This window comes from Physcomitrium patens, chromosome 25, assembly GCF_059467195.1.
Source record: "Physcomitrium patens ecotype Gransden chromosome 25, ASM5946719v1, whole genome shotgun sequence".
NCBI classification, from domain to species: domain Eukaryota; kingdom Viridiplantae; phylum Streptophyta; class Bryopsida; order Funariales; family Funariaceae; genus Physcomitrium; species Physcomitrium patens.
In genome coordinates, this window is record NC_143434.1 from 10,725,241 (window position 1) to 10,740,046 (window position 14,806).

General features: G+C 35.5%; 1 protein-coding gene across 2 annotated transcripts; it reads right to left on the reverse strand.

Annotated features, from left to right (window-relative positions):
- Positions 1 to 2,417: 2,417 nt before the first annotated feature.
- LOC112277515 (putative transcription elongation factor SPT5 homolog 1) lies at positions 2,418 to 12,302 on the reverse strand. Of its 2 annotated transcripts, none has more exons than XM_024509954.3 (25): positions 11,934 to 12,302; positions 11,268 to 11,441; positions 10,546 to 10,708; positions 10,192 to 10,328; positions 9,902 to 10,000; positions 9,601 to 9,756; positions 9,216 to 9,374; positions 8,911 to 8,994; positions 8,665 to 8,732; positions 8,060 to 8,411; positions 7,672 to 7,827; positions 7,084 to 7,181; positions 6,801 to 6,849; positions 6,494 to 6,649; positions 5,952 to 6,092; positions 5,652 to 5,745; positions 5,262 to 5,474; positions 4,989 to 5,049; positions 4,696 to 4,799; positions 4,448 to 4,526; positions 4,184 to 4,250; positions 3,739 to 3,859; positions 3,401 to 3,541; positions 3,081 to 3,193; positions 2,418 to 2,845 (listed from the first exon to the last, which is right to left on the reverse strand). In XM_024509954.3, exons 2-25 carry the CDS (start codon positions 11,424 to 11,426, stop codon positions 2,603 to 2,605), a joined length of 3,213 nt encoding a protein of 1,070 aa, XP_024365722.1. In that variant the 5' UTR covers positions 11,427 to 11,441; positions 11,934 to 12,302; the 3' UTR covers positions 2,418 to 2,602. The 2 variants fall into 2 exon arrangements, with proteins under 2 accessions (XP_024365722.1, XP_073387491.1); XM_073531390.1 differs by having other exon boundaries at positions 11,268 to 11,435; positions 11,934 to 12,067.
- Positions 12,303 to 14,806: the final 2,504 nt, after the last annotated feature.

Below are 14,806 nucleotides of genomic sequence, written 5' to 3' on the forward strand. Positions count from 1 at the left end.
GATGAATCATTTGCATTCATGATTGCAGAAGCTTTTTTTTACAAGAAAGAGGATCTTGAACCTCAAATCATTTAAGAAGCAATGTATTGCTCTAACTCATTAAAATAGAAAACTGATATTGAGGAAGAGTATGCTTCTTTGCATAAAAAGAAAGTCTTTGGTCAAACTATAGACACTCTTACTTTTTACCTTGTAGGATATAAGATGGTATTAATACACAAGCGAGATGCTAAGGATCAAATAATCTACTATAAAGCTCATCTTATTGCCCAAGGATTTATCCAATGGTTTGGCATTGATTATAAATCCACATATTTTCTAATCATGGATTCAATTACATCCTGATATATTATTGGAATGGCAGTTTATGCCACCCTTGAGCTACAACTCATGGATGTGGTAACTGTATATTTCTATGGTTCTCTTGATGTAAATATTTATATGAAAGTTCCACCTGGTTTGGAAACAAGAACTCCAAATATACCTACTCCAGGATGATATTGTGGTATTAAATTATACAAGGCCTTGTATGCTCTAACAGAGTCTAGACGCATGTGGTATCAACATCTTCAAGATTATTTAACTATAAATAAATTTGTAAGTGATCTATTAATCTCTTGTTTGTTTATTAAACGAGATAAAATTGGTTTTGTGATCATCACTGTATATGTTGATGGTCTTAATCTAATGGGTACTAAATCTGCATGCATTGCAGCTACTAATCTACTTATTCATGAATTTGAGATAAAAATGCTAGGAAAAATAACTTTTTGTATTGGTCTTCAAATTATGCATCTCACAGATTGTAGCATTTTTCTCTACCAATTAACATATATTAGACAAATCTTACAAAGATTCAATATGATTGATGCTTCTCTATTTTCCATACTAATGGTTGGGCGTGGTTGTGATGGTCATGATCCATACCGTTTATGTAAGGAAGAAGAGGAAATATTAAGAAAACAATATCCATACCTTGTAGCAATTAGAATACTTTATATTTAGCTATATCTACTAGACCAGATATTGCATTTGCAGTTAGTGTTCTTGCAAGACAGAGTACATGTCCAATACTACAATATTGGAATGGCGTCAAACATTTATTATATTATTTAAAAGGCACTAAAGATTTGAAATTATACTACACATGATCTGCAGATCCAAAATTGGTTGGATGTTCTAGTGCAAGATATAAATTTCATATTGCAATAGCTAAATCTCAAATAGGCTATGTATTCTTAAGACATAGAATTGCAATATCATAGAAATCAATGAAACAAACTATAACTGCAACTTCATCCAACCATGCAGAAATTTTTGCCTTACATGAAGCATCTTGAGAATGTATTTGATTGCAATCAATTGATAAATTCATTCACATAATCTATGGACTTTTATATGATGATTCTCCAACTAACTTGTATGAAGATAATAGCACTTGTGTTGTACAAATGCAAATTGGTTTCATTAAAAGGGATAGGACAAAGCATATTGATTCAAAATATTTTAGTTATACCCATGACTTGGTAACTGATTAAGTACTTAAAATCAAGAAAATTGAATCTGCAAATAATCTTGTTGATCTCCTCACCAAAGCTCTCCCTTTGCGCAACCATCGCCATCTTATTTATGGCATTGGCATACGGCGACTTATTTTTCTTGAGCAAGAAAGCTAATACACTCTTAAGATAATGTTGTACTCGTTTTCCTTCATCTATGGTTTTGACCTTATTATAATAAGGTTTTCCTAGATAAGGTTTTAATGAGGCAGCAGTTGTTGATCTTACGAGATTACAGAAAAGTATAGATCATAATTCTATGCATATAAATATTATGTAGCACATGCTCTTCATAATATTTACTCTAGCTATAGTGTTTCAATTGTAGTGGAGAGAAATTGTTTATCTTCTCCCCTTTTCTTTGTATACAAGATATAATCCTATCAATAAACTTTCTTGTATGTGTGTATTTACATATGTGTCCATATTACTTGTAGCTACTCGTCTCTCTCTCTAAAACATTCTCAACAAAATCCATGGATTTCTGTCAAATTGGAAATAACTTATTATACTCAAAAGTTTTTTTTTGCTATTATCAAAAAATTTGCTATTATTAAGATTGTAGGGATATTCTTGATATTTCAACATATTTGAGAGATATACATGATAGCTAAGGACTTCTTAGGTCAACATAACCACTTCAGAACTTAACCACCTCAATACAAAATGAGATTCTAGACCTTAACTTATTTGATTGAAAAGATTTTTCGTTCAAAGTAATAACTTTCAGAGAAATAATATTTACATAGCTTGTAAATATATTTTAATAATAAAATTTAAATAAATAAAGACTACAGAGAATACTTGAGTGCAGAACACAACACAACGGCAATGATAACCAGCAGTTGACATGAAATATTCAGATCGAAAACTGTGTCTATTAGTCAACATATATTGTAGTGAAGTACAAAGAAACCTCTGGTTATTACAGCGGTTAATATGCATTTTGTTAAAACAGGCACAAACTGATTCAATCGGCCATTTACACCACAGCTGCAAATACCATCTCAAGACTTCGAGGTATATGTAGAAGTAATCAAGGGCTACGTAGAAATCTTGCTGAGGCTACTCATATCTAAAATTCTAACATCCAGTGTATCGTCCAATCTCACAATGCCATCTGCTCCATCAATACCCATTAACTTTCCCGTGCATCCACGATGTTCACCAGAAACAATCTTGATTTTGTCAGTCTTTTTAGGCAAAACGAGATCCATATCTCCTTGGCCGACGAGTAAAATATCCCCATCACCAGTTGGACCCAAAGCTACTCGGCAAGAACCATCCTGGAGGTGCACACAAATACGAAGTTCAGTTTGCGGTGACTAAAAATATTGTAACTATTTGATCACTCTGAAATTCCAAAAACATCAATATTATGTTTCACTTAAACAAAACAAGCTTGAGGGTTAAAAGATATTTGTTTATGCACCAGAAGAGATCAAATCTCTATTAAACAAGTTTTAGTTTCTTAAAGAAAGAATTATGTAGCTAACAATATTAGGACCCAATAGCTCTTACCGGCAATACTTCGCGAATTACCGCAGTTTGAGTTTCTTCACCAATCTTCCTAATCGTAACCACTATATCGGGCATCACCCATCCACCTTCATAATCAAAACCACCGCCAGAGCCTGCAGATACAACCAGTAAGATATTTCAAGATGGGAAAGGTTATGACAGAAAGACTTTAACAAAATAGCTGTTTGACCATTTCTTTTTCGACTTTTATCAAAGGAATTCTCGAAAATATTGTACTTTAGTAAACAGAAATCGCCATGTAACATATAGATAATAAATACATAAAACTCAGGTTTGTAGAACATAGTTGATATGCTCACCAATGGCAGGCGAAGTAGGATCCAGCCCTCCAGTTCCAGGTGTCATAGGTTGCCCACCAGGAGTACCTGGAAGGTATGATGGAACACCTGGTGTCATAGGAGGGCCTCCAGGTGTACCTGGCAGATAAGGGCTTGGAGCGGCTGCCAGACAAAGAGCTCGTAATAAGCAGAAGCATCGAAGATACATAAGAAACACGAAATACTGGAAAACGCTTGCCACCTTTTCATCCCATAATTATAACATTCAAGATATAGAACAGTCACAGCAAGAAACAAAACAAGGCAGAATGCAACGAAAGGAAAATTTTCAGCTTCGATAATGTTGAGGGTAGAATTACCATATGATTGAACAGGTTCAGTAGGAGTCCCAGCTTCACTAAAGCTGGCACCAGGAGTTTGTGCTGACCAACCATTCCCTGGTGTGGGTGCCTCAAATGGCCTTCCACCAGGAGTCCCGGGCTGCAATCAAAATTGAAATTAACACCTAAATTAGATTAGAACAAGAAAAGTGGACTGACAAGATGATAGGATCAGAGTCTATAAACACCGAACAGACCACACTTAAAAATCGTAAAAGAAACTCATCATATCGAATGTAAGCTGAAGGCAAGCCAATACTGTACCCACAAGAAACTACCAGAACATAAAGGTAAAAGATAACAGTTAAACAAACAGTGGCTAAATTTTTATATCCATAAGCTATTCTAGGTAAACCATCAGTCATCTAACATGCTCGGCATCTTTCTTGAATTGAGAAATATCAACACAAAGGTTGTTACTTACCTCATACTGAGGAGTTGACGTGTGAATATCCCAAGTGCTAGGATTAGCATCATCCCAATTGTTGCCCCTACACAGGCAACAGTCATAAGACACGCACAAAAGGACCAAAAAATGTGGACAATCTTAAAAGCACAGCAAGTCAGAAGCAAAAATTGTATACTCTCTCACATAAGCTAACAAAATAGCAACTAATGCATTAACATAATAATTCACCAAGTGAGAAAAAAAAAATAACATCCGTGAACAAATTAAGTGAGAACCTACCTATGTGGAGTCATTGGAGTATGGGGATTCCACGCCCTGTCGCGCATTGGGGTTCTCATACCATCAAGGCTAGGAGTAGCTGCAAGAAATTCCACAAAAAGTAGTTACTTAGATCATCAATAGAAATGCCGAAATCGCTCTCAATATTTATCATGCCTCGCTTGGACATGACAACCGATATAAGTACCTACCTGCCTTGACCATAAAGCAGGTAGAAATAACACGGCGTAATGGTGGGATTGATATACCAAAGTTAGGATCCCGCATGGGGGTCATGAAAGCAGGATGATGCATTGGCGTTCTGGAAGGATGCATTGGAGTCTCACTACCAGCTCCATAACGAGGTGACTCCCTGCAATTTATTCATATATTTTTAAAATAAGTATCTAAAAAGAATGAGAGCAAACATTATAAGCAAAAGGCTAACAAAAGAAGTCAAAATGAATCAATCCATTGCCCTAGTAAATAATTACATTCAATCATGATTTCTAGTAAAAAGTTCGTTCTCAAGTGAAACGTAACCCTGACAAATGGAACTCACCGATGGTTGCTGTAGAACCCTGTTTGAGACTCACCAGGATCCGATAACTGCTCTCTTCTCACTGTAGATCAAAAAATAATAATGGGCAATAATGATGACCATCTTCAAAACATGATGTAGCTTGAAATACTTTGGTCAGCTCAAATTATAGCATATCTCTAAAGACGTCTCAAGGACTAATAGATGCACTTAAATGTAATAAGCAAAGTCGTCAGACACCAACAATTCCATATTTCCAGACCATGAAGCGCAAGTATCTGTTGGAGAACATACCCGTAACAACTTTCATTTGTGACTCCAACTCGATTCGCACAGTCGAATCAGTAGCGTCTTTAACCCGACCACGATATCCCTTAAACGGTCCCAAGCGAATTTTCACAGACCGTCCGACTATACTGTCCTCTCTCCTTCCCCTTCCTCCTCCTCCTCCTCTTCCTCCTCCATACCCACCACCTAACTGTCCCCCACCACGACCACCGCCACCACCTGCAATTTTGATAACCAGAAAACCTGTTACATTGGTTCAAGGTTCATCTCAAATAGAATTTTTTACAAAGAACAGTCCGTCAAGCCATTGAACAGACAACCACAAACTAATACACCCACAGAATAACACGCATCATTTGAAGCATAGCACAACATGGTAACAATATGTAAACTTACCATGACCACCAAAAGGGGTATCTCTTCGTGGAGACTGAAGAACATTCCCGTTAAGACCGAAGGAACTCAAATTTGACACTGATCCTCCATTCCTCTGCAATAAGATGAGCAGAAGCAGCAGTCAATAATAACACTTACGAATAAAAGTATCCTTCGCTCTGATAGTCGGATAATATAATTCGTTCTACTTTGGACATATTGAACTGAAAATGCTGGTAACTTATCTAGACAAAATTATCAGGGTCAAGTTTCACATGTGATGACAACCAACCTTGCAAACAATTTAGAGTAAGAACTTACTCTGTCACTTCCATTTCGAGATCCACCTAAAGCTGTACATTGACGTGCTTTGATACATACATAACCCCCGTTTTCCAGATGATGTCGGTCATGTATAAATAAGAGTCCCCTGTGGATATGCTCAACTGGACCTTGCTTTCCCTACAAACAGTTGACAAACTGACGTTCAGCGCCATTGGAGAACCACTGTTCCATTTGATGATAAGATTGAAAGGATAAGGCATAGCAGTAAACGTGTTTAACAACGAAAAAAACAAAAAACAAAGGACACAAAAAAGACTGCATCTAATGTTTAAAACCGCTCCAGTAAAAATATGCCAGCAAAACCAATGCCGCTAGAACCAACCTGGAAAAAGCGCATAAAATATACGTAATTGAATAACCACCCTGTTACTTCATGACCAATGATGTTCCTACTCGCTGCATCATATTTGTTTCCCATAAACTGGCCACACTAACCAACTCATCGATGCGTGCAAGTGTTGACATCCATATCTCAAAGACAATCATAGAAGTCATACTTTAATTAACCAAAGCTTTACCTTAAATTGCCCATCCAGAACTCGCACGACATCTTTAAGACTAATCACGTTCATATCACGATCTTGAGTATTAACTTTTCTGTCGAACACCTTTCTGCGGATATCTCTTGGCTTCACCATCAACAATTCAATCCTTTCAGGATTGCCCTTCAGAATCTGCAGATTTGATAATAGATCAATGGTCAAGACCTGCAACTGTCCATTCTGAATGGGTTGAATACTCCAAAATAATTTCATGTTGGGGATTACAATAGCTACGCAAAATCACAACAGGTGCACATGAACAAGAGGTCGGAAAATCCCGTACTTGAAAAACATCTTTTTCCACTCGGACGATAAGTCCAACAGTTGAATGACTGCAAAATCAATCCACATCGATTCTCAAGTACGGAAGAACAGAATAAGCAAACCAAGTCGATACAAAATACAACATATGAGAATATTACATCACAGTAGCTGACTACATTAGGTGTCCAAAATCCTACTGTCATTTGATACTACAAAGAACAGACAATAGTGGCAAGGAATAACCAATGCTCATGAGGCTCGTAGTATCTCTTATGTTCACACAAAAGTCTATGAAGACGTACTCGAGGGCAACAAGATCATGCAACTCATAATCGCCTAGCTTTGTAATGCCTGAAGTTACTTCGGAACTTTCCACAATATTGTGCGCGAAGACACGAAGCTGCAATTACAGGAATCCACCAATGATTAAATTTACTGAAACAATGGAAGGCCTGGCTACGTATTACAAACTAAGATAACTAATCTGGACTCATGTGCTTACAAAGAATCATGAAGTTCTTAAAATTTATAAAAAGAAACTCTCATTGAACAGAAAGATTCTCAACAGCATTAAATACTCCCATGATTAAATCAAAGACTGTATTTACTATGCAGTACTCTTTTATAATATTTATATTATATGCAGTACTTTTTTATATTATTGAGTGGAGTTGCTCTGGTTCTTGCGCTAAGATACGTCTTACATAGTGTTTTTGAATTTCGGGAGTTGTTGAAGCTCTTAGTGCTAATCATGGGAGCTTTATATTATAATACTCAATAATATAAAAGAGTATTGCATATAATATAAATTATAATAATATTTAAGAGTACTGCATATTTACTTATAAATCAAAGACATGTGCCCGGTTTAACGACACAAGTGAACTTACATCTTCACGTGTAGTGTCAGAAAGAAGAGTGATGACATTATTTTGAACTTTTACAATCATGCCCGTAGCCCCGTCATGATTGCCAGCTATGACTTTAACATGATCACCAGTTTTGAAAAACTTCTGGAGCTGTTTCTCTTTGAACACTAAAGTTTCCTGAAATAAAAATACAAGGCATAATTACTAGGTAATGAGAAAAATCGCAAGAAGAAAGAGTAAGTAAACGACAGGAAGAAATCAGATTGATTATACAAACACCGCAAAGTCGAACCAACAGATACTATTTGAACATAGCAACGGACAAGACGAAGAAGAAAAAGAAGAAAAAAGGGGAAAAAGAGGAGGAGGGAAATTAAGGGTAAAGGAATGAATAAATTAACCCACTAACCTTCAAGTCCTTGTACTTTGGCACAATGTACACATTATCATCGTCAACTTTCTCCACCACTCCCATGAGATTACGCAAGTCACCCTCAATGACAACCACAGCATCTCCTTTCATAAATTTACCACGATTCTTAATTGCTGAAGGCGGAAGACCAAGAGCATCCATTCCATCTTCTCCTGGTTTCTGAAATCTTTGAAGTTCGTCGAGCGAGGGTTCAACACCTTTTGCATCAATAGTTTTCAGAGAGACATATTTGTAGAGATATCCATCCTTGAACATCATGCCTCCAAATTGGTCGAAAAGCTCCCCAGTAGAACCATCACGCTTGCGTTCAACAGGTATCCTCAAATCCCTGTTGACAACGACGTAAAAAGATAAATAAGATAGTGAAGTTATAAGTTGAATTTCTTCCTTAAAGTTAATTTAAAAGGTTAAAAGTCCTGCCAGAATAATCTGAAAAAATTACTGAAATCATGAACACAAGTTCTAAGAGGCTACATGCAGCAGGATAAATCTCAATAATTCGTCAACATTATCACACGTTCAGAGCCGTACTGTATTGAAACTCATTTAAAAAATTATTGAAGGCGCAACAAACTACATACTTTACATCTTGGATACTGATAAATCGAGGCGCAGGTCTTGGCCTTTTTTTCATGTCGTCACGTCCTTCCTGTTAACAAATGCATCAGTATAAAAATTTGAATGAATCTGCAATCCAATTTCGGACAAGCTTCTGAACCCCAAAAGACTTCAGGTAAAACTTAAAGGGAAATGAATTCGCTATATCAATTTGCCAACTACAAATGATAACCATGTACGTAATTTCTGACCAAGACCTGTGCACTTACAAGCTTTGCCGCTAAGGCTTGAAGATCAATTCTTGGAATGAGTTTGATTTGAGCACGTTGTCTCACGTGGTCCACATCCACCACCTGCATAACAGACAACATAACCTCAGGTTCATAAGACTCGTGAAGCCCTGGAACTAGAATTCACTCTCAAAGCCTAATGTAGTTTAATTCTGAATGTATATAGTCTATCCCATAAGATTCAAGAACAAAAAGCTGATCCTTCATAAATAGACTGAAGTCAGTGATGCAGTTAGTTGACTAGGCGGCATGCATAACAATGGGGAGAGGTAAGCACCATATACCTTAGCAAGGTCACCTTTATAGATACCAATCTTAACCCGAACCCAAGTGTCTTGATCAATTTCCACCAACTTCTTCTCAACGGACACAACATCCGTCATTTCTTTGATAGGTACTAAGGTGACTTTCTGACTGTATATCATCCGCATTCCTCTGCAAGCCTGCCTCAAATAATTATCCAGTCATGTCCTGAGCCTTGACTCCACAATCAGCTGCTACAGAAAATACTGCAGTTATAGTAGCAATATTCTAGATCTTATGCTTAGGAAATTAAAAAAACAAAAACAAACATAATAGAAGCACCATTTTTATAATAAGAGATTTCTGAAAGAAAAAAAATTGTAACATTCACGGTTGGAGGAAGACATCAAGTCCGTGTAGTTTTACCTGTCTTACATAAGCTTCTTTCTCAGATTCTATGTATAGGTACCCTTTCAAGTGGTCCAAAGCAATTGCTGACTTTATCAAGAGTGGTTGATTGATTTGATCTTGATCGATGTACTTTTGCATGAGACAAATCGCTGCTTCACGCTCATGTCCTAGCTGCACACCAGAGAAATGCATATCAACATATATAGAGAAAAATAAACTGCTTTCAAAATAACTGCTTTCAAACTAATAGCTAATGCAATGCATTTAAAATGATGTAGCCAAGTTCCAGTCGAAGAGCACAGTGTATGACGCTTACGTTGCACTTCACCATCCACAGCTTAGGATCCTTTACAGAAGGAAGTAAAGCTTGTTGCTCCACCTCCGTAGTTTCGGCTTCATCATATTTTTCGTACTCCTGAAATGTAATATAATATTTTTTTTCAAATTTATCATGAAATACGACACGTACATTGCAACCTCGCGACAAAAAAGGAAAAAGAAACAGAAAAAGAAACGGCGGCTTTGTTGGCATAGCAGGTCTGACTAGAAAGTGATGTATGACAATTGATACAAATGCACTCACAGGTTGACGAGATAAAATAATACCTGCCGTCCATAACGTTGCTGGATATATCTTTCAAGACCCTCAACATCCTCTTGAGCGTCATCACGGATAGCTGCGCGATGGTGAGGCCGGCGAATTTCTTCGGCGCCGGGTGAAACATCTCCTCGCTCAATAAAATCTGTTCCAAAACTGACACTTGCTCAACAAATTTTTTTAAAACATGAAATTCAAACACAAAGATTGTCTTGTCTTCTTCCACATCCGAAAAAACTAGTCTCAATTTGTAAGCACAAATTAAAATCACAGCTAATATAAATTCACTAAGATGCTAAAATAGAATACAAACATGAGAAGACAGCTGGTCGCACATCCAACTATTTCATGAATGACAATACCTTCCTCTTCCTCTTCCTCCTCTTCGTCTTCATCACTAGCCACAGCTGCAGTGTCATCTATGAACTCCAAACCCCGACGGTGTTGTCGCCGCTTCCTGGGTGCTTCGTCTTCCTCATCTTCATCATCATCTTCCTCGGCAACATCATCTATAAATTGTGAACCCTGATTGTTTCTCAATTAACAAATACGCCCCAAGAATCAGTCAAGATGGGATCATTTTGTGCCAAATATACAATCGACAAGGAATGATAGCCGGAATGCGAACTTCTGAACACTTAAATAGAGTTTTCAGTTTTGAATTAAATCTAAAGGGGACTTCACAAAAAAAATATAGAAATAAAATAAATACAAAAAATCCAAAAAACTAGTGATCAGCTACAGTCAGCTCCTATCAAAGAGAAATAAGCTCTCACTCTGTACAGGACCATCACAAATTTCGCGTACATATAATTCATGAATTGGTTGAAATTGATACACTCGCACGCATTGCCAAAAGCTACCTAATTAAAGAATCGAAGTAACGTAATTTCCAACGAGATATAATTTTGACGACTCACGAAGAATGCTGTTGTGAAACAAACAAACAAACAAAAAAATTCTAATCCCACCTAGAAGCCAAGGAGACGCTGACACTTTCAGGAATGGAATCGATGGAATCATGCATCAGAAAACTCGAGGAAACCATAATTGCAAATGTGAAACTCTCTGTAAGAATCTAGACCTTGTATTTCCGCTTCCGACCTCGCTCTTCCTCTTCCTCCTCCTCTTCCTCCTCCAAATCTTCTCCATCTTCCTCCTCTTCCTCCTCTACTTCCTCCGCCTCAGCTTCTTCCTCATCGACCTCCTCGGCTTCATCATCGTCGTCGTAATGCTTCGCCATTGCAAGAGTCTGTTGCTGTATTAAAAATAATTTTTAGAAAAAAAAGAAAAAAAAGGCTAAATCGTACCTCGTGCACGCCACAACACCCTGATGCGCGCCGCTACCAAAGGGATCGAACTACTCAAACAATATAGAGCAGGAAAGAAACTAAGAACAGCAACACCAAATCTCTGGCACTATGGATTGAAAGAGTTGTAAGCGAGCATAAGAGCTCGATTAAGGGAGACGCACTATACGACCGCAATCATAACAACGCGTCTCTGTAACTGCAACTGCCCGTAATATTACAATGCCTAAGGCCCTCGTCTGTACAGACTACGCGTAAAGGGTTTCCAATCGCCTCGCAAAGCACGAAGAGTCAGATAAACACCAAACGGAAATTCATCGACTAAAACCCTAACACCAAACAAAACCCCGCGATTCCAATACACCAAAGCTTACGTGACATCTCACGAAAACGAAACCAAAAAAAACTCCAAAACACATAAAAACGCTCCAAAGACTTACCGCCGGTCCGAGAAACCGAGAAAAGTTCACAAAACTAGAGTTCCCAACCTGCGGGTCTGTTTCTCCCAAGAAATGATCAGGAAAAATGAGGCAAACAGCACCGCTATGCTTCCGGTGAATAGCTGAGGCGAACGACAGTCCTGATGAAAGAGAAGAGCGCACGCATCAAAGGGTGGTTTCAAGGGCATGAGATAGAGACAGGAAGGCAAACCCTAACTCGCCATGACCAAGGCTGGAGCCCGAGCAATAGAATGACCCGACTACCAACAGGGTAATCTAGTGCAAGAGCTTTCTGGGAGTATGAGCTTCGTCCCATGCCGCCTTGCCAGAAGCCTCAGGCTGTGGTCACATCGGCCGAATGCCACCAGCACCATCGCTAATAAGTGTCGCTAAACCTGGTGAAACATGGTGAAATCCCTCGCAACATCCGCATTCTGCTTTGCTTTGCTTTGCTTTGATTTCCCTTTCATTGTGCTCATGTCTTGTTCTCTGTGGCCCTCTTTGACTCCCTTCACAGTCTCCCCTCCAGTTTTCTTAGGTAGGGGTGGTGTCGCTCTCCCCACGCCCTCCATAACTTTTACATACGATTTCTCACCCCATAACCTTGAAGATTAGCAGAATAAATTTTTACAAACGCATGAGAAAGTTTTTATTACGATGTGACATTACAATTGTCCACAAGCATTCGAAAACTTAATGATGTAAATTGTCATATTTGGAATGACGTCAATACTTACTATTGGTATATGATTGTACTATAGATGATGTACTAAAGAAATTTTAATTATCTATAGTGTATTTGGTTCTAAATTTTACTTTCAAGCGATTGGCTATTCACAGCTATTTGAAAAAATTGTTTGATAGTCTCTAAAAAGATTAATTGAACAAGTGTATGTATGTATGCATGTAAAAACTATAATCCAATAATTAATTACTATGTTTGAAAAATTGTTCAGACAGAAGTAGACAATTTTGGTGTAAAATCTTGTTATCAATAAATTTTGAACTGATGTTAAATTATAGTTCTAATAATTATTGTATTGTTATTCAAATGTAAAGACTCTAGGATTATTATATGTCACTTAATAAAGAAATAACTGATTGTAGGTATATTGACTTTCAAACTATGTGAAATTTAGAGTCCTAAGAATAGTTATATTGATCAAATTAATTCGAATATTCTACAAAATTGTCATACTTCATTAAACTAAAATTTGATAATTTTTTAACTATACAATAAAATCATTGTATTCAAATAAGTATGTAAAGATGTAAACTGAATATGAAATCTAATTTGTATTTTATATATTTTGAATTGATTTTTTCTATTTGAAATAAATTTTATGTATATTAGATTATACTAAGTATTAGATATAAATATGTAAAATTAAAGTCTTTCTTAATAAATATTTTAGAAAAGATGTTTAGAAAAAATATGTACTTTGTATATTTTGTTATAAAAAAATATTTAAGAATTCAAAAAGTAATAGTGCAAATATGTATTTAAATTCTTCTATCTCTGTTTTTTTTTGTAAAAAGTGAATAAAAAAATTAAATATAGTGAAATATTAAACAACATAACAATATTAACAACATTAGGATTCTAGTAGATAAAATCTTCATACTAAATATTAGAATGGACTAGAAGCTAATAAGGTTATAACAAAAATAAAAATCTGGAATTATAATAGTATACAATATTCCATCTAATAACCTTATTAGGTTGTTAGATAAAACATTGTATATTATTTTGTTCTTATTGACATCATTCATTGAATTTATCAAAATTATATATATTTATGTTGTAATTTGTAGTAAAAAAACTACATTAAAGATGATTTTTTATTATATTTTTACAACAGTTAAACTACAACACAATGTATATATTACACCATACAATATTTCATATAAATGCATATGAAGTGCCACATAATATAATATCAATATAAAAGAACCTTAAAATAGATTATTCAAATTAAAATTTATAGATTAAAATTTTTAAAATTAATTTAATGAATATATATATATATATGCCACATCCAACTACTAATAGATTGAGCCAATCATAAAAACTACAAATTCCACAAATTAACTAAAATAGAGTTTTGTTTTTTTAATGGATTATATAAAATCTTCAATGCATTTTTGATGGAAATATCTTTTGATGTGTATCTAATTATGATAGATTTGACAATCTGAGCTTTGGTGGCTTAAGTAGCCAAATCTTTGTTGTACAAATAAAACATACTTTGCAATAATTTTGGTTGATTTTACAATATATTGTAAAAGTAAAATGTATGTTGAATACTTAACAAACATATTTCCAATTGGTTTTATAATTATATTATTAAATAACTTCTTCTTGATCCTACTCGCAATAAGTTTGGAAACCAATAATAAACCATAAGTTAGATTTGCTTGCTATTAATATTTACATATTTGGTGTTATAATTAAATAAAAATTCTATCAATTGATCTTGCAATAACAATTTATTCCAAACTTTTGTTGGAAAGATTGACTTCAAACAATACAAATTAATGCATATGAGCTAGATATTAAGTAGTTTCTGTAAATAAAATATATAAATAAATAAAAATATAGTGATATCAAAGTCAATACTCTAAAATAGATAATTAATTTATAAAAATATTAAGCAAGAAAAAAATCAAAGAACTTAGACAAATATCTTTAAAAAAAATTGGCTTGTTTTTGTTTCTAATTGTGGCTAATACAAAGTTATTTTAGAATATTCATTTTCCTTGGAATTGTACTTTGCATATAATGATGCCTGTAATTTATACTTTCTTTGATGACTGTAGTGATAGTATCTATTGCTTGAATCATACTATTTCTATTGATTAATGATTGATTT

Bases quoted from the DNA above. Each gene is read 5' to 3' on its own strand.
- LOC112277515 (XM_024509954.3), bottom strand. From the start codon at position 11,426: ATGGCGAAGCATTACGACGACGATGATGAAGCCGAGGAGGTCGATGAG. The intron at 6,093-6,493 runs GTAAAGCTTTGG...AACTGTTTGTAG, and splicing joins TTCTGGATGGGCAATTTAAG to GGAAAGCAAGGTCCAGTTGA. The intron at 4,800-4,988 runs GTGAGTTCCATT...AATAAATTGCAG, and splicing joins GGGTTCTACAGCAACCATCG to GGAGTCACCTCGTTATGGAG.